Below are 22,831 nucleotides of genomic sequence, written 5' to 3' on the forward strand. Positions count from 1 at the left end.
ATGGTGACAGTGGAGTGGATTTAGTTTGCGCTCCACCTGTGGTAGGCCTTTGGGATTGTAAATCGAGCCCGGGCGACATCAAGTGTGTGTATCAGTGAGCATGTGACGAGGCTTAGAAGCTTGCCACTGCCGCTGGTGGCACTTATATCATCATCATCGCCCTCACCTTGAGTTGTGCGTCCTTGACCAAAGATGGCGCTGTCTTCAAATTATCCACTTTCATCTTGTCAGCTGTTGCCGCGATCAAAATGTTCTGAGCCCGCTACTGGATTTTTTTTCTTCCTTGGGGATCAAAAAGGGACTGATTGAATTATTCCTATATTTTAGAATAGCAACTTGAGATTGAGCGACCTTGCCAAATACTGGCTCTAATATTCTAAATATTGGAAAAATATTGTTTTTTATGTTTTCATTAATCTGTCAGACGTCAAGCAATCTATTTAAAAGTGCACCCTGTTGCCTTAGGTTCAATATGTTTTAGAATCTCACTTAGGCACTGTCCTGCTTGCAGCAGTATCCATGGATACCAAATACTATGATCTTTCCATAGTTAACTGTACTTGGCAAGTTTATAGTAAATTACAACAAAAAGCGTTGTCTATGGAAACTATAAACATCAAAATGCACAAATCAAGCAAGGCTAATTTTGTATTGACATTGTTGATTTTTTCTTGGTTATTCATGGTGCATCCGTGCCATTTGCTGGACACTTCCAGGTTTGATGTGCAGTTTCTTTTTGTCTAAGAACAACTTTCAGCTTGAAAATGATGCCCTTAATTGCTACTATAAAGAATTTTTCAATATATAATATATTTATCCATTCTGAAATATGATTTTCAATGTTTGACAGCTTTGCAGTCTCTGATTGTCTAAAGCTTTTGTACAACTAACCAATCAGTAGTGATTCAATTAGATAATTTTCCGAGATAGGCAAGTACCGATACCAGGTATTGGTATCTCTACTGATACCCAGTACTTTCCTTGTTGGCTATTACTAGTATCCACTGCCCTGTATTGGCCATTTTTCAATCAAGAACTAGAAACTAAAGGAATAATGAATTTCCCTTAACCAAATTAAATGTTAAGGAAGTATATTAGTTTAGGATTTATAGGTATGTCTTTAAAATATAAGCTTTTTTTTTTCTGGAAAGATGAAAGTTACATACTACTGGTAGCAATATTGTTGACTACTACGTAGTTGATTGTCTGTATTGGTTGCGTCTTACTTACTTTATATTCAGTTATATCAAATCGTTAAAGAAATTTGTATCTATGAATTATGCAACCCAATTTCTGTTTCATCATTAGAGACAGCATAGCTTTTATTTCGCAAATATAGTAAGATTGACTGGCCACCCGGGTCTATTTGGTCCTACAAGAGTCTCATGTACTTTTACGATTAAAAAAGTAATACTTGTGAATATATATAAGTGCGTATTTAATCACTGTCTTCTACATTACTCATCGTATAATTGATCGCAAATGTTATTCTTTGTATTTGTTCTAAGTATATCTGTCAGTCAGAAGGAGTCTTGGCCAATCAGCCCCTCTCCCAGTGCTAAAGCGCACACCCTTTCTTGCAAAGATGACATTCGGTTGTTGCGGTGTTTGTTCCACCCCGCCTGCACTGTGATTTGACGGCTGGGGAAAACGGGACGCTTATCGACTCTCTGTGACCAGAAAAATGGTTTTGCGCCGAGTGTTCCACGCCGAAAACCTGCCCAGCGCCGACATTTTAAACAGAGTAAAAGAATGGCGCTGCTATTTCAATTAGAAAAAAACTGCTCAGAGCAGGAAAACGCTTTGGTAGCTCATAAGTTGTGCGTTACAATAACTTCCAGTAAACCATTGAAGAAAAACCAGCATCCTGTCATTGCAGCAATAAGATGAGCTTTTTTTTTTTTTTTTTTTTTTTTTTTTTTTTTTTTTTTTTTCTCTCATTAAACTCCTGTCTCGTTTGCCATGCTTTGTGGGTGCAACTTGTTTGCTGTTTTATTGCGTTTCATTATTAGCTTATTTATGATTTGATAGTTTACAAGGGCACACATTTATCATAGATCGAGCTTCTTGATTTGTTCTAAACTTGCACCCGATCGATGCTTTTGAATTTAAAACCTACTCAAATTTCTTACGGGAGCGCATTCCCCCTGGACTTCCTTAGACTGTCCACCCATCAGGGTTTCACAAAATTCTTTAGTAAACACTGTTGTTTCATTGTGACCAGTGTCAATAGGGGTGGGAATTTTAGGGGGCAGCTTGCAATGGCTTAACTGCAATGTAATTACTCCTAGCTTAAAATAAAACTAAACTAAATACATAAAAAAAAGATTCTAAAAAGTCCGCCCCAAAATTTTTGGGAATTAGGTTAGGGGCTTGGAAAATGTCACCAACGACAAAGAAATGGTCTTGACCTTGGATTAAATGTTCGTTGTCTCGAGTCCACCTGCAGCGTTGAGGAATGCGAGTGATCCCCATCGAGTGGCGTTATTTTTTTTCCTCTCGTGCGGCTCCGATGTGACATCACACAAAGCAGACGAGAGCAGCCAAAGGCTCTGGCTTCCGGCCAGGATGCAATGATAGGATGGATCACCATAACGACACGCAGACCCTCCAATCTGGACTGTTAGCAAGCACCAGCGTGTAGCGGGTGTGCGTGAGGTATATTTTTGGACTCAAAGCTGCCACAAGATTTCCAGGGGGGGGTTGTTAATTCAGTCTTGGGATTTTTTGCTACCATTGGTGGAAATGTTTCAAGTGACGTCAGCAGAAATAAGGTTCTGACTTTCTGTGTGTGTGTGTGTGTGTGTGTGTGTGTGTCGGGGGGGACTTCACAATGAATAGCGCAAGAAAGTTAAAATGTGGTGAAACAAGATGAGCATCAAAAAATAAGCCCCTTCCTGGCACCATCCCAAGAATGTCAGTCTCCTCCTTCTTCCGTGAGAGTTTTGGAATGGGGCGCTCTGTGATTTTCGCACAGAAAGGCAATCTGTATGCCACTAAAGCACCAAGCTGAGCTATGCTAACAAGTTCCATGAGAAGTGCAAATGCCTTCTACTTGCCTGTTGCACAATACAAATTCAGTCCTCCTAGACAAGCATGCTTTAATTTGTGGGGAGCAGCCAAATGTTGCGTGGTGAGCTTTTGTTTTTGATGGCTGGTTGACCTTGGACACAATTTTGGACCTTGGGTCATAAAGGGAGCAGCCCTAATTTTTTTATTAAGCTGGCCAGACAATAAAGACAGATGATGGCTTGTGCTACAGTCCTGACAAGTCTCTAGTTGTAGAATGACTTTTTGACCACATCCAAGTTGTTATTGCCTAACTGGAAAAGTCGTAAGACTGTTTGCATCTTCTCATCCACAAAACATGCGCACCAACAAGTGTTCTTCCGTCCACGTCACAATGGAGCTGTCCTTCTTTCTTCTGTCTGTGCACACTGTAACCATTCAGCAGCTGAAAGTCAAAATGAGTTCGGGATAAAATGTGGAATTTGTCTCCCGGACTCACTGGAGTCCTAGCCCCTAGTGACTTTTCCCTATTTTTGGAGCTAGGTGCGGGGCCATTCCCTTTATGACTTTATTAACTGACTTTTTAAAGTATTTTTTTTACTTGAAACCCAATATAATTTAAAGCCTTATAACTTGCTGCATTCACCAAAAATGAAACCCTACTAATCTGATTTCAAACCTTAACCTTGGCTTTGAAAAACTGATGTCAAGGTTTTACACATACCTGTGGTTTGAAACTACTTTGTAGCAATAATTACAAACCCAATTGTGTGGATCTCAAAGCTCTACTCCCTACATTCCACCAGCATGTTAAGTGTGCCACTAGAGGAAATAATACCCTGGACAAGGTATATTCAAACTTAAGAAGGGTTTCAAGGCTAAATAATGGTCTCACCTGTCTCAGTCTGGCCACATGTCCCTGTTTTGGATTCCTGCATATGCCCCACTTTGAAAACCAGTCCACAGTCATAAAGACTGTAAGGACTTTGACAAAAGTGTCCTTATTACAAATTGTGTTTGTAGTCCATCCTGAAATACTGTGTGGATGGTTCACCAGCTGCACAGCAGCCCAAAGATCTGCACTTTAGAAGATGATCAGCACATCACAGAAAATTGTGGACTACCCCCTACCATTGCTTGATAAACTTTAGAGAGTTTGCCGTGTCAAGAGAGCTCAGAAAATTGTGAAGGACACTTTCCACCCCAGACATTACTTGTTTGAACTGTTGCCCTCAGGTACTATTTAGGACCACTGAGTACAGAACTAATAGATTGAAAAACAGTTTCGACCCTAAGGCGGCAATCCCCCTCAACACTGCAAAATGAAAAAAAAGGGCTAATTCACTTATTCATTTACTATTAATTAATATAATGTAATTATTACCTACAACCCTTAATTACTTATTTAAACGGTGGTATTTGTATCGTGTAAATTTTCTTGCACCATCAGGATGGCACTTATTTATTCGTACGTTCATTTAAGTTTAATCTATCCTAAATATAAACCCTCATTTAAAAGTGTTTTCCTCCCCACTTACTTCCATATAAAGCATGTTGCTGATGAAATGCGTACATTGAAAAAAAACATTGTTGTTTACAACCTTTCAAGGCCCTCTGGCCATTTTCCCTCCCAAAAAAAACAAGTAAATTAAATCTACAATGAATAAGTGGCCAGGCAATAAGTCGTGGGATTTTGTTAATTTCAAATAAGTATTTGTATTTGTTAGTTACCAGCAATATAACAAAGATTCTATTATTTCTACTTGTTTGAAATTGAAGAGGAGGAAAATTCCAAGAGAAAAAAAGTGGTTTGAACATTGTCATCTCCATCATTTCCAAGCAATATGTGAAGCAGCTTTTTGGCAAAAATCTGAGGTTTTTTTTTTTTTTTTTTTTTTTTTTCCTTGAAACTTTAACACGGGTCTCCACAAGCATTGCAAGAAAATCTTTTTTGCTTATGTAGCATCTCTGTGTTTGTGTGTGTGTGCTGATTCCTGATGTGTACATAATTTCACGTGCGTGTGTGGGCCCGCTAACGTGAACCGACAACATATTAATGGAGGGCTTATGAAATATAGATTAGTAAGCGTGAGTGCTAGCGCAGCTTTTGTTTGTTGCCGCCGCTCCTTTTGTTTATCACCTTACTCGTATTCCAGTCACCATGGAAACTCCCGATTATGTCATCTGAAAACATTTGAAAGAAAAATAATGGAGTTAAGCTAGGCCCCTTGTTGTTAGCATCAAGTTTTCACCACTTCCTTTAATCAGATTTCGGCTTCAGCTCGCTGCTAATTAAAGACGCTCCTTGGTCCTATCTCGGCAACGTGTCCTTGGACTTCTTGGCAAGTCCAGGAAGAGAAAGGAGCTGCGCCTCTGTTGCTAATGCACACATCGATTCTTCTGGTAAATCTGTCTCGTAATGATGATGTCATGCAAAAAGGGGGGAAAGTGCACTCATATGGTCGTCAATCTTCTATGCTTTTAGCGTCCGCCGTCAGTTCGATCGCAACTACGCCTTACTGCGCATTTGGTGCATTCATCAATAAATTGATCGGCGTAGCCATGGAGACGGCAAACCACATTAGTGCTCGAGCCTCTCTGCTAACTAGATTGTGCAAAGACAAGCGTCTGCCAGCAGGAATCCGCAAAAGACAAGTTTGTAAATGTATGTTGAGAGTTCAAATTAACGTGCTTTTAACGGTCGTAGCTGTTTAGTAGCGCTGGATTCAAAGTTTTCTGCACTTCACGCCTCTTCAGTTGGATGGATGACTCGCCACTCGGCTTGCCAGCCTATTGAATGCGCTTGCTTAAAAATGGACAAGTGCTAAACTCTGAATCAAAAATGCTAAGCCTGTCCTGTGTGCGTCAAAACTTTAAGCAGCAAGATTGAGACAGTTTCATATACTTGTGTGCAAAGAACATAAAGAAAAACATCCGACTCGATACCCCTTTTTAGATTCAAATTATTATTTACATGAAGTAAATTTGTCGTTTGATTATGTGTAGTGCCTGAGAGGCGCTCGAGTCTCTGTCTGCGTGGGAGCATGAACAATGCTGCTGCATGCTGGGTTTCCATGGTGACCCGGTGACGCCTGTACCATACTGATGGAGGCGTAGGAGAGACTAAAAAAGCTGCCGGATCTTGTTGTTGGGCATGCATTCATCGAGTTGTTGAAGGCTGCCATTTAGAACTTGACTACGGTGAAACATTTTGAATTAATCTCCAAAAGGTGTCCATTACCTTACAACTGCTGTGAAATGTATAGAACATAGGTGGGCAAATTTTTTGAGTGGCGGGCCACGTTAGGTTAGAAAATTTGGCAAAAGGGCATAGAGGAAATTTATTTTTATTTTTGGGATCTCCTGATACAGTCTTCAATCCGATACATGAGGGGAAAAGATAATGTAGGCTTATCTATCTTTTTGGCATTCTTAAAAATATAGCACTACTAAATAAAATTTAGACGTCTGTTTAAAGTAGAAGCGACAATATGCATTTATAAATCAACACACATGCAGACATTTACAAGTAAAATGTATATTTCTTCTTTTTTATCCATAGATTTTATCAAATTTGTTTTGAAATGCTTAGAATTAAAGCAAGGTAATAAATGATGTCCCTTTTCAAGCCTGTTCAATTTAATAGTATCCTTAATAGTATCCTTTCAAAAACTCAAAATGGAATACAGCTAGCTATAGTTAATACATTTTGATTTATATTTTGAGAGCTAATCCTAGTTTCACGGATTTAAACCATTGTTTTAGCTTTAGGACACAGCTGCTAGTCACATTAGCAAATAGCATTGTTTCGGTGACTAGCTTTGCTTTACCCACAATAATTTAGCATCTAATTCTAGTGTCACTTATCTTGACTCCTAATGTTATCCTTGTGGACACGTCTTTTAGCTACTAATGCTAATTTCTTTGCATCAATTCCTAATGCTGATTACAAAAATTATGATAATAAAAACGATAAAAATAGCATCCATCTATTACCTGGACTGCTTATCCTCAGTAGGGTCGCGGGGGTGCCCATCCCAGCTATCTTAGGGCAGTGGGGAGGGGACACCCTCAACTGGTTGCTAGCCAGTTGCAGGGCACACAGAGACAGACAACCAATCACTCGCTCATTCACACCTAGGGACAATTTGGACCAGCCAACTAAATTAAAAATACCAAGTAAAGAAATATATGACCATCTATTTGAATGTCACAAACACTGGGGACAAGAGTGGCGCCAAATATACACATTTTCATTAGTAGTACTTTTTTTTTTAAAACCATTGCATACATATCTTTTTTTTAAAAAACATTTTTGTTCAGCGGGCCAAAATCATAAAGGGTGCTGGGCCACGTCATTTGCCTACCTATGGTTACAATTTTACTGCCAAAAGAGGGGTAAATAATGAAATGTGACTATTTAATTACTTACTCCTCCTTTGTCATTGTATGGACGCTATCCTCATTAAAATATGGACATTTATAAATGTTTTGGTGACTTCAGTAAAAGCCAACACTTTAATGGTGATTTTATGCCTGATTGTGAGACATTCCAAGAGGTTCACATAATTTGTCATACCATTTTGGGGCTGCCCTGTCATCATAGGTCAGGGCAACTCGATGAGCTGTGGCTGTGCAGTGTCAGCCCATCAAAGGATAAGGATAAGGATAAGGATGGTGATACTTACTTAGAATGTGGCTGTGTCAGTATTCGTAGTGGTGAACATTTTTCTTGTGGCTGTATGTCATGGGGGCTCCCACGCATTGGGAGGATTGTATCCATGGTGACTGCAGCTTTCCGCTCAATCAAGTCCAACTTTGCCTCTACAGTCAGTTAGAGGAGCTTACTTTAAAAAACTAAATGGTTTTGTGTATTTTACATACAAAACACAACTAGTTGAAAATTCAAAAAGAATCTAAGTAAAAAGTTTCAGCAAAATTATTCAACAATATGCTCGTGTGTTTGTGTTTTCTGATTTATGTTTGACCTGATGGGACTTCAGTTTTGGCTGGCCCACTTTTGAAAATCAAGTTGCAATCATGTTGCTGTGAGTGGTGACCCACTTTAAGCAGTTCTCTTTTCAGTTTTCCTGCAAAGATCCATCTTTGCTGCGTGAATGATTATGACAATAATGAGTACACTAATACTGAAGCGACTTTTGGCTTGCAACTGGCCATTCTGTAAATCGCCCTCCGGTGGCCTTATAGTGTAGTGCAAAGTGAACTTGGAGAAGGGGGTGGTATTTGGTTTACATGGAGCAAGTGTTGCGTTATCTGACAATGTGTAACAACAGCAGGCAGTTGCCAAAAGGGGTCGCACTTGCCTCATTTGTAGCTTCTGCAGGCTGCTGCAAGGCTGGCCAATCACAGTGCAATCATTTATAATTGTGTTTCCATACTTAATGCCGATGCTTACATAGATAGATAGATAGATAGATAGATAGATACACCTTTATACTCGTAGAAAATGTAAACATCGAGTACAAATATAATTATAGCTATATAAATCAGTGTTTAAATTGAATGTGCAAAATGAAAATGCCTAGGATCTTTTATTTACAGCAGTGGTCCACAACCGCCGGGGCGCCGACCTGTACGTGCCGCACAGAAAGAATAAAAAGCTCCCTTATGTTTTGTTCATGCTGGAATTATTTGTGTAAATTGTTAAAACCAAATTATTATTCAGTTTGGGTGCAGGGTACACACAAGGTTTTATGGTAGTGTATTACCATATTTGAGTAATGATTGATCAGTTGTAATATATTGCCGACCACATTTACACATCAGCAGATGCCATCGGAATCGAACCTGGACCGTGGCGGTGAGAACACCAAATTTTAGCCTATAGACCAGTGTTTTTCAACCTTTTTTGAGCCAAGGCATGAACAGTATGTTTAATTACAATATAATTCATAATACCCCCAGTTTTTACAGCACATACACTTGACAATGACATAATATTTGCCGAAAATTATTCAAAAATGTTTTATAAAATGTTAAATTTTAAAACGTGACATTGGATAATTTCTCACGGCACACCTGACAATCTCTCACGGCACACGAGTGTGTCGCGGCACAGTGGTTAAAAATCACTGCTCTAGACCACGAGGGATGTAGATGACATGGAAAAAGGCTCTAGATGTGTTCTAATCATCATTGCACTCACAGTTCCACGTTGTTAAATACGTGGGGCTATGATTAAGATCATTTATTGACAAAGTAAACCAGGGGCCAGCAAACATTTTTCACAGGGGCCAATCCAGAGGGGGAAAAAGCTGACTGATGTATTTAGTTTTTTTGTATATGCTGATATAAAGTCTTAAATCCGATGTCTCTGCAACACTTGGGGAAAATAGCTAAAATAAGCAATTTCAGTTTTTCTCAATTACTTTTACTTGCACAAGCTGTGTTTCATCGTCCATTGGTTTATACAGGGACCATTCCATTTTATTGGTTTTGAAACACAAAAAAACATAGTTATATTCATTTCCAAATTCAATGTTTAATTGAGAGTAATAGCAAAGTAATACATATCTTAGACTAAATTTGATAATTTTCATTGAAAATTTGCAATAAGGCTACTTAAGTGTTTTACTGCATGCTTTGGAAACATCCAGTTGACATTTTAAAAACTTTAGGTCATTATTTAAATAGAGGCAGCTCATATTTTTTCTTATTCTTCTCTCGGCAACATCCCGCAGGCCTGATTAAATCTGCTGGCAGGCCTGAAGTTTAGCTGTAGTTTGGTGACCCTTGACCTAAGCTATGAACACAATACTAAAATAATTTTTATGCTAAATTTATTTAATGTCAAAGTCTGGTGTGTCTAATGATGAACCAGTTTTTCCCTTGTCATGTTTTGCGTTGTTCCATATAGTGTGATATTAAGAGGAACCTGATGCCTTTTCATGTCATCTACATCCGTAGTGGGCTAGTGCCTACACAGTAGATTAAAACTCTTTTATTTTTATTATTATTATTATTACTCTTCTTGGGTCAGGCCACGAGAAAGTTGTCAGACATTAAAACCGCTCCATGGTACAGAAAAGGATGCTTTACAAAACATCTTAATTAAATTAAATGCATTTTCTTGCAGGTTTGCCAAGACAGCACCTGGGTGTGGCGTCTGCCAGAGTGAGGAAGGAAGCTAAGAAGCGGGGCCAAAAACATCTTGCGGCATAGTGGCGTTGGCGCGGCGTTGGTGTGGCCATGACGTCGGTAGCGGGCGAGTTGGAACACATGGAGATCCAGCAGACGTACAGCGAGGCAGTCAACAACCGCTGGGACGATGAATGGGACAACGAGAACAGCTCGGCCAGACTCTTTGAGCGCTCGCGCATCAAGGCCCTCGCAGGTGAGTGATCCGCCTAGCGGGTGGGGATAGAGGCTGTGGTGGCTCCACACTGAAGCTAGGAGGCACTGTTACACTATGAAATCTGCATCCACACACTTGGTATGTCCTGCGCATCATTTCACCTTGTAAAACACATTTCTCAGCCACTGAATTTCCACAACAACTTTTTTGTAGCAGTAGCTATTGACATCAAGTGTCAACTTTTAGTGTTTGTGTTTTAACATTAGTGCTGAAGTGATTATGTAATCGGACGGAGAGATGCTGTCATTTGTTGGGTGTGTGCTGAAATGATGGGTGCCATGTTTGTGAGTGTGTGTGTGTGTTTGACCTGAACAGACATGAACGTCTTTACAAAACAATTACATGTTTTTCTAAAAATGCAATCCATTCGCAAATTTTTTGACTTATTTTGGTAAAACAGGGAAGTAAAGTTAAAAATGTGCATGGTATTATGTATCACATATTTGACATTTTGGAATTAACTTTCACTTTTAATACTTTTTTTGTACTTTGAACTTGTCTCACACTTCCTTGATCCTCCGCTGATCATTAACCACCTTTGCTATTTATTGTCTGTATTTGGTTTGTGAACCCTAATCTAAATGGAATGTGATTGTTGACTTAGTTTATTTTTGAACTACTTTCTCCATTTTCACCTCATCATGAACATCTTTTCTTGGTTTTGTGTCTGTGAGACGATAGACTGCAGTGTCCTGCCTCACTAAATAATTCATAACGGTCTGATACATGCACAAGATAGTGCGTGTGCACGTGTCTTGTTACTGAATTTAAAGTGTGGGCTGTGTATGTTATCACCTTAGCCATAAGGTGAAACATTTCAATGTGTTTCGATCTGCTGGATGTGAAACCCTGGAAAGTATGACTGTTGAAATCCAGCGTCGATGTCAAGTTGATTCCTTACATCTGTAAAATTTCAGAAAATTGACTTATGGGCGGGGCTAAGCGAGCAGCGGAGTTAAGTTATTCAAGCATAGATGTGTACTTTTTCACCAGTGCACAAAAGAACAAATATAACAGCAAATTATTGTTACCCTAAAGAATCCAAAATTCTACTTCGGCTCAAAGTTGACTGATCATCTATTTCATGGTCTGCTCTATCTATTCAAATAATGTGTGTAAGTCAAGAGTGTTCCACCCACATACGATATACCAGGAAACACAAAACCGGCAGTCACCATGGAAACCGAGTCCTATGCATTCCACAAACGCGGCTGGAGAGTGCTTGTTCCTCTTCCTGTCTGTGTGCATGCATGCACGGGTGTGAGTGCGTGCTTGTGTGTAGGCAGGAAGTGTTCCCAATTTTTGAGTAAAAGCATTAAGTTAGCCACCTTAACAGGAAGTTGCTGTCGCTCTCCTCCTGATTGGAATTGTTTTTGTTGTTGATGTCGGTGTCAATACAGGAATGTCTTTTTATGCGTGTGACATGTTGGTGTAAAATTCAACAGGCCTGTCTGAACTGCTGCTGTTGTTGGCCTGATCACAGCTCATAAGTTTTAAGATGACCAATCACTTTGTTACATCATCGGCTTACAAATAGTATTCTTTTTTCTTTGTTGATGTTCTTTTATAAATCTTCATTTGTGTAACACTTCCTGAATGCCACATCATTTGGATCCTTGAATAATGCACTCCCTGGCGTTAGTAAAATTTAAAAAAAAATTCGCCATGGCTGGAAATGTCCTCTTTAGAGGGATGTTCTGATAGATGGTCGTATTGTCTTTAAAATTCAACTTTCACGTTGTGAATTTGAGTTGGGCTCCACGCTTGTGGGCCAGATACAGTTTGGCTAGAATCATGATGCCAACACAGTAAAGGTCAAATTCAATGATACATGTTACGCCAAAAAATTTGCACTTGCTACGTAAACTGTGGGTACGTTTACATGAAGGGAATAGTCCATTTTTGAACGGAATTCGGAATGTCAGACAAATCAATGAATAGTTTACAGTGGGACCTCGCTACTTCGCGGTTCAGAGCTTCGCGGGTCTGAAAAAATAAATAATAATAAAATAATTTAAAAACATAAAATAAAAACTTTATTTATTTTTTTAGCATTTTTGAAGGCGCGTCGCTACTTCGTGGTTCCACATTCGCGGGTTCAGAGCTTCGCAGATCTAAAAATAGTAATAATAAAATAAAATGTTTTTTTTTTTTAAAAGACCTTTTTGAAGGGGCGTCGCTAGTCCGTGGTTCCACGTTCGCGGGTTCAGAGCTTCGCAAGTCTAAAAAACTAATAAAATAAAATAATTTTTTTAAATTTATTTTATTTATTTTTTTATTTTTTTTAAAGCATTTATGAAGGGGCGTCGCTACTTCTCGGATTTTCACTTTTCGTGGGTGGTTTTGGTCCCCATTAACTGTACCTGTTAATCGCATTGCGTTTTGGCATAATACGTTTGGAAGGGGGCAAAGCATGAATGACGGTTTTACAGAAATGACGTCTATTTCTACATCTAACTTTTGACATTGAATCAAAGATTATTTAATACTTATTACTCACCACCATCAATAAAGTACTGCGCTTGTTTCTTCCTCAATCCGAAAGTGTGCTCTCTTACCGTGTTTTGTGTGTTTACAAGTTGTGCTCTTATTTTAATTCCCAGACGCATTGACTTGCACTATTTATTCAGGTTCTTGGAAATTGGGGTGGACTATAAAAATGAGATCACACGGGGAATACACCAATTCACAAGGATTGTTTAGCGAGTTAGCCAGAGTTAGCATGTATCATTTGTATCTGCACTACAAGTCCACAGTTCTACGCCTCACAAACGATGAAATAAAAGTGTCCCAATGGAGAAATTCAGAATGGATCAGTCAAGTTGGTATACATGCACGACTAATCAAAAATAAACACAAAACTATTTCCAATTATTTCTGGTAGGATAAATACCATAATCAGATTTGTATGCGTTAATAAGACTTTACATAACTAAATATCTTAGCTCAGTCAGATTGTCTGCATGTAAACGGTACCCCGCGTTTCAAGAGGTCAGGGAGTACAAAACTAGCTGCATGTCAAATAAACGCATTAAACTCCACGTTTGGCGTTGCTCACTGTCAAATCTATTATAAATGTTTTCCTTTGCCAAATGTAATTGAGTTACCCCAATGCATTCGGAAACCAAATTATGACTTGAAGCCAAATCTAGCAATTTTACACCAACAGCTCCAAAGCAAAACTAAATGAGATGCTTTGAGAATGGCACCTCACTAGCAATTTCACTATTTTAAACGTTCGGCAATTTGATATTTTCCAAAGTCTTCACTTTGCCTGCCGTCTGAGGCAACGGCTGTTTCTCTTTGACAAATACTAATACCGTCGTTCAACTTGCAAGGCCACAGGGGCCAAAATATTTGCATCTTAAAGGCTGTACATGCTCTAGGACAACATTTTCCAACGTGCAAATACCAAGTACTTTTGTCCTATGTCAAAATGGCCGTCCTTAAACTGTACAGCTTTCTTCTCCCATGTAAAATTCCAGGAATCCAAATCACTCATTGCTTTTTCATTAAATGGATTTGTACACTGTATGTGCAACAATTTACCGATTAATCCATAATTATTGAATTGCCAAAACGGTCAAAAGTTATTTTAACAACTGAATTATTATTTTCCAAAAAATATACCAACATAAACTTGTCCAAAACCTCACAATTTTGGCCTCTCAGGTGTAACGTTTAAAAACATCTGCTTTTGCCTGGTAATACGATCTGTGACATCTCGTAAACAATTTTCCAACTAAATAAGTAATGGAATCATAGTCAACAAATGTGAAAATGTGTCCAATTCATCAAATATGCAGTTCACCACTCAGGTAAGAGCTTAAGCTAAAGTCTGAACCAACCCAAATTGCGATCCAAATCATCATCAAGTTTTGGCCAGGCTTCTCTCTCGCTGCCTGTTTAGGCCCAATCTTACCTCTGGTTCAGTAAGCAAGCATGGGTGAAAGTAAAGTTTCCAAATATCCCAAATGTGTTTATTGACGTAAACTTTATGTCTAAATGCTTTATGAGGACCTCCCTGATCCATATTCTTCAAAGCAACAGATTTTATGACGAAATACAGAAATCCTGTGTATCAGCCATAGGTGGGTAGTAACTGAATACAGTTACTCCGTTACACTTACTTGAGTAAGTTCAGGGAAATTTTGTACTACTAGGAGTATTTTTAAATCCCCATACCTTTTACTTGAGTAAATTTGTGAAGAAAAAAACATTACTTTTACTCCGCTACAATAGGCAACATTGAAGTCGTTTCTTCGTTTCTTAACAAATCCCATCCATGTAAGTACACGTCCGTCTGTCTCCGCTAAGGTGCATTTATTTTGACGCAGAACTCCGCCAGGCTATACCATGTTAAAACATCAAATGTAGCAGCCTCGTCACGTTACCATATTCAACTTCAGTGGGGGAAAATGTTTTTACGGGTAAAACGGATCAAAAATGTCGCTTACCAATACCGACAAAGAAAACACAGAACTTTGATGATTTGACGATCTGATCGGTTGTTTAAAAAAAATCAATGAATTAAGACGTAGCTAGTTATTTAGTACTTGAGTAATTTTTTCACCAAGTACTTTTTTACCTTTTTCTCAAGTATTTTGATGACTACTTTTACTTCTATTTAAGTAATATTATTCTGAAGTAACAGTACTTTTACTTGAGTAAAATTTTTGGCTACTCTACCCACCTCTGGTAACAGCAGAAAATAGTGTGACGAGTGGAATTGTCGAGTTATGTATGAATGGACACGTTTGGCGATATGCTGGGGGCCTGAACCACGAGGAAGCCGGATGACGACAGGAAACGCAGCGTGACGGTCGCTGCCAGGCCAACATGGTCGTTTTAATTACTTATCCCAACATCTGCCGTCTGTGATGTTCTCTGACCTTTTACCTCTGCACTCATCTCACAATGCTGTCTCGTAATGCTATCGGATAAATAAGGTCCCAACTGAGAAATGCTTGTACATATAACCCTGCTAACATTTGCTGCCAAGCCTAGCTCTTGCTAATTGACTCCAAAATGGGTTTCAATTTAATCCGAAATGTATAGTGTCTATCATCAACATAAGAAATTATTGTAACTATGAACTTTTTCATCATCATACAAGTCAAGTCAAGTCATTTTTATTTGTATAGCCCTAAATCACGAAGAGTCTCAAAGGGCTTCACAGATTGTTACACTATATTACACAAACTATTTTCAACCGACAAGAGGAGTAGGTTATTCGTATGCAATGGAGTAGAAGTGAGTTTTAAGTTTAGATTTAAACATTTCCACTGAGGTTGCAGATCGAATCTCAGGGGGAAGAGCATTCCACAGCACCGGTGCCCGGATGGAGAACGCTCTCGAACCAGCAGAAGACTTCTTTGCTCTCGGGATCATCAGAAGACCAGCACTCTCAGATCGTAGGCTTCGACCCGGGACATAGTGGCAGATCAGATCTGAAAGATAAGAGGGAGCAAGTCCATGTATGATTTTGTACAATACTAAGAGAACTTTGAAGTCACATCTTTGGCTAACTGGGAGCCAATGCAGGTTAGCCAAAATCGGTGTTATGTGATCGTACTTTTTTGTCCTGGTTAAGAGCCTCGCTGCGGCATTTTGTACTAGCTGAAGAGACAAAGAAATGTTTCCTTTGTTGTGCATTTAGTTATAGCTTTCTGGATGACTTTCAGTTTTCTCCATCCGCTAACATTTGTTTTTGTTACCGGGACTAAAAATAGTCTGATAATGAGATATAATCTAGGCCCTTAATTATTTAACTAGTGGTTAAGAGCGATCAGGATTGGTTTCTCTCACCAGGTTTGGACTGTAATGACATGTGTCGGTTAGGCGATCTCCGCTATCTAGAAGTTACAGCAATGCTGTAAGTTTGATTTTTGCAATCGGGAAATGGAATAAGAGCTTGCTCTGTCCATCCCACGCATCGCCCGGTATCGCAGTACCTCTGGGAACGGTGCGTTCGCACTGATCGCTGCTTGGCTCTGTGGCTAGGACCTTGATTCAGCCGCTTGGCTGAGAGCAAGTGTCATGGCCCCTTTGCTTTGTAGCGGAATATGATATGACCGATAACGGATAATGGATAATTGATAAAGAACATAGAACAATAAACCTTACAAAATAACCAGGAATCGAATGCAATCCAATGTTTTGCTATTGTGGTCAGCGATATTTTTCGACAGATTAGTCATTGCACAGATATGGTAATACACCTCGTGTATACATTCTCCCTTTCAAATGTAGGCTTCGATTACAGACATGTTTATAAACCGTTTGAAGCGCATAAAGTAAGATTGTTTAATAAATATGATGCCAGCAGGTCTCATTCAAAAATGTAACATAATAGATGTGGTTGAACACATGCTACAGTAGATATGCTATTAAGCAGAGGCAGGCTACACTAGTGTTAAGATAAAAAGTGACAGTGTCATGTCATCAAACACTTAGTCTTGATGATCTTATTGAGATGTCTGAGATGAACCAAAATACAAACTAGATAATGCTAAAATGTTAGCCGTCATGTTAGCTAACTTACATCTGGGGAGCTAACCGTGCAAAGTGCAGTCAGGTGAACTTTTTACCCTCAGGACATCCGTCAATCATCAACTTGATGCATTTTCACTTGGTTACAAAGGGGCTTTGCTGCTGAATGTTTTTGTCTGTGGATGCAGCCTTTCGTGTTCTTGTGCGATTTAAATCGCAATGTTGTCTAAGAGGAAGTGGGAGTGTGGCTCAGACAGGAAGAAGATGCGCGCGCACACACAAAAAGTCATCTAGTAGTGCTAATATTAGGGCTAAAACATTGTCAGGATGTTTGGACTTGGAGTAGTTGTTGTGAGGAAACGTCCGTCCATCCGCTCGCCCGTCCGTCCGCTTCCCGTTTCCGCTCGCTTGGCCGCAGTTTTGTATTTGCTTTGATCACACCCAGGTCAACTTTTTCACCTTCAACCCGCCAATTGCTCAATTTGATTGTTGACGACATACTTATCATCTGCATTCCTATCATTTATCTTATCATTTATTGTTAAGACCAGCCCAGGCAATTGCTTGTTTTTGTCAACGATTGTGACATTATGAAGAGGTAATCTTTCAGGTAAATTACATATTGAAAGCCATACAACACAACCTTTTTCAAAGGGCAGCAAAGAGTAATTTATTTTCAAAATGTCTAAAATATGTCAAACTTGCAAGGTTAGGCAATTTTTTAATCCTAAATGATTGCTCTACTAGAAATGAGAACCAGGAGACAGCATATTTGATTTAACTATTTACTGGATGCCAGAAATATTGAATACATAGCCTTTTTCAGCATGACTCAAAAGAAGTCTGTCTGATCTAAGGTGATCCCTTGTTTTATACTGTCTCAGCTACCCACCCACACGGGAGGTGACTCAGCCTTACCACTGTGCCAATGCGAGACCCAATGGTCTTGACTGGTTCAAACTGAATAATGTGTGCAAGAGTGCTTTTAAATAGTAATACGCCAAGCAAGAAAGGTCACAGCAACCTAGTGGGTCAGCTCAAGAGTCTTCCATCTAATATCTGAGAGGCCTCATCTAACAAACTTTAGTTGCAAAGAAAAGGTATTTCAAATAGCAAAAATAAAGCTTTTTTCCCCATTTCACTTTTCGTTGCATGTGGATGCTTCATTCAAAGAAATTCAGGTGGCAAAATTTGATCAACCCGTCAGTTTCCTTTTTCTTTTCAGGTGTTCAGTTATTTTTTTTAAATAATGCAATAATAATAATAATAATAATAATTTCCTTGTATTGTCATTCTGTGTAACAATGTACACAGAACGAAATGTCGATTGCACCTGACCCGTTGTAGCGAGCCGATGCAGCCGCAGCCAACAGAGGGCGCCGCCGACCACTTTTTAAGCCTTAACATGTCTGAAAATAAAAAATTAAGTGAAAAACACACCCAAAAACAGCCAGCTGAAGATAAAGTTTCAATCCACCAAACCTTCATTTTCCCAGGCGGTACATTCCAAAAAAATCCATTGTTAAATTAAATCTGTAAAGTAAGTTTATGTAGAATACTTAATGTTGTTTTTTTTTTTTTGCAATTTTCATACAGTACAATTACTTTTAATACTTTTGCTTGTGCAGAGCGTTTTGTTAGCATTACTGGTTTTACAAAAATTCAAAATTGCAAGAGAATTTGCATGTACGTAAAGAAAAATTGTTGTTTTCATGTATGTGTACATTTTAAACTACGATGTTATTGGTGCACGTGTAGAGAAAAAGAGGAAATACTTTTTAGCCAATCAGAATGCAGAACACATTGCACGCTGCAATTCCGTGAAGTAGCAAGACCATGAAAAGTAAACCGCATTATGGCAAGTGTTCAAAATAAAATATTTGAGTATAGTATGCTTCACGGTTAATCTAAACAGAGCTTTACGATGAATATGCGTTGAATACAAAGTCCCGGTAAGAAGTCCAAATTCACCTGTTCTGTTACCAATCATGGTTTAGCTTCTATGTGAGATGTGATTGGTCGCCCCCACAGATGGATACACAAGAGTGGATCTTGTTTCATCACACAAATTGTACACGGATCAGAATTATTTGTCACGGGTACAATTTTGAGTTCTCCTATCAAGTTAAAAACTTAAACTCTACACATTCTTATTCGTACTTCTTACGATGTGTTGGCTCTTTTTTTTTTCCCCAAGCTTTATGTTTCCCTTTCCTGGTACCGCCTCTTATTCAAATGAGGCCTGAAACGATTGGCAGTGCGCTCCCCGTGGCCGCTCCCTCTGCTGGCCCCTCCCCCCAGCAGAGGTGTTTTCAGTCTGGAGCTTTTCAGTATGTGAGCGTCTGGCTGGAAGACAAACTCCTTTCCCGCCTATAAGCCTGGCTTCCTTTCTTCCTTCAACCTTTTCTTTCTGTCCATCATTTCATGCCTCTATTTCCAGCTTTTTCTGTGCCAACCTTTTTTGTGGCGGCTGAGTTTAAAGAAGGCTCCCATTTACTTGTGCTCACATGGATGTTCGCGCGAGGACCCGATCTCCTGAATCCATCGGATTGATCTGGATTGCTTCAGCGTGAAGACTGTTTTTTTTCTTTTTATACTGGTGAATACTTGATTTGAAGTGGCTTGGAAGTTTGATGATGGAGTTCCAGAGCGCCAGCAGCACATTCACAGCACCTCTGTCCCCAACGCTGGACTATGCCGGACCGCTTTCCCCTTCTTCTCCTTCAGTCATCCCTGGCCCTTCTCGTAACTATAGCCCCAGCCGTAGCCCCGTTCGGGCATCCAGCCCAGGGCCCGGGGGCGGAGGGGGTGGTGGTGGCTTCCCAGGCCAGGCAGCATTCAACTACAACCAGCTGGAGGGCCGTTTCAAGCAGCTCCAAGGTAAGACAGAGGCAGATGTGTTTGCTTTTTGGGGCGAATGTCAACAGCAAAAAAAGTAGGTGGGGGTGAGGTGAGGCAGGAATGATGCAGCTTTACAGCTCTTCTTAAAAATCAGCAGCCAACTTCCTGATGAAGGAAAACGGCAGCAAACAGCTGGAGAAGCAATCTCTCCATCTTAACAAGAGACAAAAGCTATTTGTCCGCTTGCCTTCTTGTCGATTGGTGCATCCTCGTGATGTAGAGAAAGTTCAACAGGCGTACACATGACCCGACAACATTCGGCTACAAATATATCCCAGAATGCATTTAATGCCAGAAATAAATTATTCCAGAAATGGTTTGCTCTGTAGTTTGCAAGACTTTTCGTATTTTACTCTTCACCCAATTTATGTCCAGCACATTGGACCTTAGATGATGTTAGAACTTATTAGCTCATGTCTTTGGACCTGCAGGCCGATAAACGTTTTTCGACTGTGTTTTGCTCCTTAGTTTTTCATTGCTTTTGTTTTTGACGGGTGTCATTTCGACATTTTCTGATGAGCGCAACCTAAGACTCCTGACTGCAGCTGCATCCCCTTAAAAGGTGACCAGGGTATCGTATTCTTCACATCAACATAAAGGACAAAGGTTTGGATTAGACATGTGCATTAGTTTTTATGTTCCGAATCCTAATTTGCAAGGATTTAGTAGTTTTTAGTTGCTAATTTAACAATAAACCCATTACTGGATGTTCATGATTTAGCTTAGGTGTTGGATGCTTTTGAGCATGTGGAGAGAAGAGTGTTTTGCAAGAGCCCACAGAAGTGAAATACTTTGCCTGACATCTGAGTGATGAGAGAGCTCTAAAAACAAAGAGTGTCCCTACAGAATCACAACGGGGCTACTGCGTGATTGGTCCAACTTTTGAAAACCATTATTCCCTTGCTATTGGCCAGCCTTGCGAGATGACACCTTCAGTCATTTGATGAGCCATCAATCATGAGCAACCACTAACTGTTGATCCGCGCATTGTGGTGGAATTTGCTTAGCAGAAGCCCATTGGATGCTGGCCTGAATTTGTAACTTCACCACTGAGTTGTCCTTGTCAGTCTGTGAACATTGCCCCACGTCTTTCTTTTTTGTCGGTAATGTTTTCTAACTGAAAACTGACTGATTTAGTGACTAATTTGTGTCCTGACCTCGCCCATTCATAGATCCAAATCACAGTCTTACAAGAGATCAGTTTTTGAAAAACATACATCCAGTATTTGAATCAATATTGATTCAGTACCTTTAAATCAGATGCTTTTTACGCCGTGCATGGGTGCACAGATGCACAAAGACTCCCCAAATAAGTGTAATGTGCCCCCAATAAAGCCCTTCCTCCCGTCCTGCCTTTGTTGTCCCTTAGCAGCCAATTAGACAGCAGGATGCTGCACTGGGGATCTCCGAGCTGTGCATGGAGGGGAGGGGCGTGTCCAACATGATCAGTCGACCTCGCGTCTGTCTTATGCGCTCTTTTCTGCTTCATCATCTGGTCATAACCGCCGTTGTGGCTCATCACGGATCAACTAAATCATTGGCTGTTATTATGGAGGACATTGCCGGCTTGCAATACTGCTGAAGAGCCAACAACATTATTTAGGACTCCTCTTACCTGGGCCACCACCTGCCGCCCTCTAGCAGATGCCACAAGTCCCCTAAAACAAGGACTAAGAGGCCGGGAGACAGGTTCTTTCCCTTGACCAGCACCACACTAAACAGGTGCACTAGACTGTGAAAAAATATATATTTCTTGCCTGTGTAAACAAAAACGCGTAATCATATTTTTTTCTCAACTGGAAATATTTAGCTCCTAGATGTCTTTGCAATACTTTTCATTGTGCTCCACAAAGCTCTATGGAACAGCAAGGAGCAGAGCCATCAAGATCACTACTAAAGCAGCTGAAAAATCCTCGAGATGGCGCTGGATATAAAGGGAGAGAACCATGGGTACGGGCTAATGCCACATGAACGCAAGTTGCGGGGTTGAGCTCCTACGTGTGGGTCACTTGGCTGAGTGTGTATCATGCTGTGAGACCCAAAACACCCTAAGAACCCAGGAGACATTTTTGGACAGCAACATTTAAAAAATGGTTACCCCGACCACGACCTCTGGATGCCACCATTTGTCAATGACACCATTGAGAACTAGCACTTTGCCCATGTGGCCCTCACATGATCTTCCACCAAACCAGCACCAGCGGCAACATGTCGGGAACATTCTCGGCACTTAACTGATTAAATTGCAACATTCTAGCAAAATGCCGCTATTGTCTGACGCAAACTGCTAAGGTGGCACTATGAGGAAGTGATGGAGCTCCAACACACCGTCTGGCTCAAACCGGTGCTTGCTTGTGTGTGCGAACTCGCGCTATTCGATGAAAGGGGTCTTTGATGGAAGTCACCCACTGAGCATGCTCTGGCAGCACATGGGAGGGGGGGGGGGGCGGCTTGCAGCAGAAGTTTAAAATATGATGTGTGAGATTGTTTGCACGTGTTTGTGTGTTTCCCTGTCACTATCTGTGGTCCAGATGCTTCGTGTTTTGGTTGCAGTATGATGATGACAAATGATCTATATGACGAGTTTCGTGTTTGACAGGGCATCATCAAACCTTACTGAGATTTTTGCACACAGAGGCACCTACAAAAAAAGTTTTACCATCTCTTTTGTCTTTTGAGCTTCAAAGTCATGATCAAACAAATGTTTAGACTTGAGCTCATGTGAAAAGTGACCAAAATGTCTTTGTAGTAAGATTGTAAAAGCATTATCTGGCATTGCCACTCATCGTGACATTGAAGCATGTTAGGCAGCATTAGCTATGGATGCTACATGCACATTTTTTAAAAACTAATTTATATTCAGTGGACCCCACCTAATCATTACAGTCCGGGATTCATTTTTGAATAAATTGAACTTTTAATTCAAGGTTTAGATTAAGTGCAATGATTGAAATTGATTATTTTCAGGGCAAATTTTACGTCCAACTCGATTGTACTCCAGCACCCCTGTGAACCTTATCGGGATAAATGTTTTGGACAATGAATGAATGAAAA

At 40.0% G+C, this 22,831-nt stretch overlaps 1 protein-coding gene and 1 pseudogene across 2 annotated transcripts in view; both read left to right on the top strand.

Moving 5' to 3' along the window:
* The window catches only part of sptbn1 (spectrin, beta, non-erythrocytic 1), a 69,137-nt gene that overhangs the window by 11,204 nt on the left and 35,102 nt on the right, over positions 1 to 22,831 (top strand). Inside the window, exon 3 of one of the 2 annotated variants that reach the window (XM_088351535.1) lies at positions 10,106 to 10,363. In XM_088351535.1, coding sequence (XP_088207661.1) covers positions 10,219 to 10,363 — 145 coding nt within the window. In that variant the 5' untranslated portion in view covers positions 10,106 to 10,218. Of the gene's footprint in view, positions 1 to 10,105; positions 10,364 to 19,278; positions 19,757 to 22,831 lie in introns of those variants that run through there. The other variant, XM_088351534.1, reaches the window with a different exon arrangement.
* Positions 16,236 to 16,360, top strand: LOC148353944 (U2 spliceosomal RNA; annotated as a pseudogene).

The sequence above is a fragment of the Urocampus carinirostris genome, chromosome 13 (genome assembly GCF_059441175.1).
Source record: "Urocampus carinirostris isolate Australia breed hairy pipefish chromosome 13, RoL_Ucar_1.0, whole genome shotgun sequence".
NCBI classification, from domain to species: Eukaryota; Metazoa; Chordata; class Actinopteri; order Syngnathiformes; family Syngnathidae; genus Urocampus; species Urocampus carinirostris.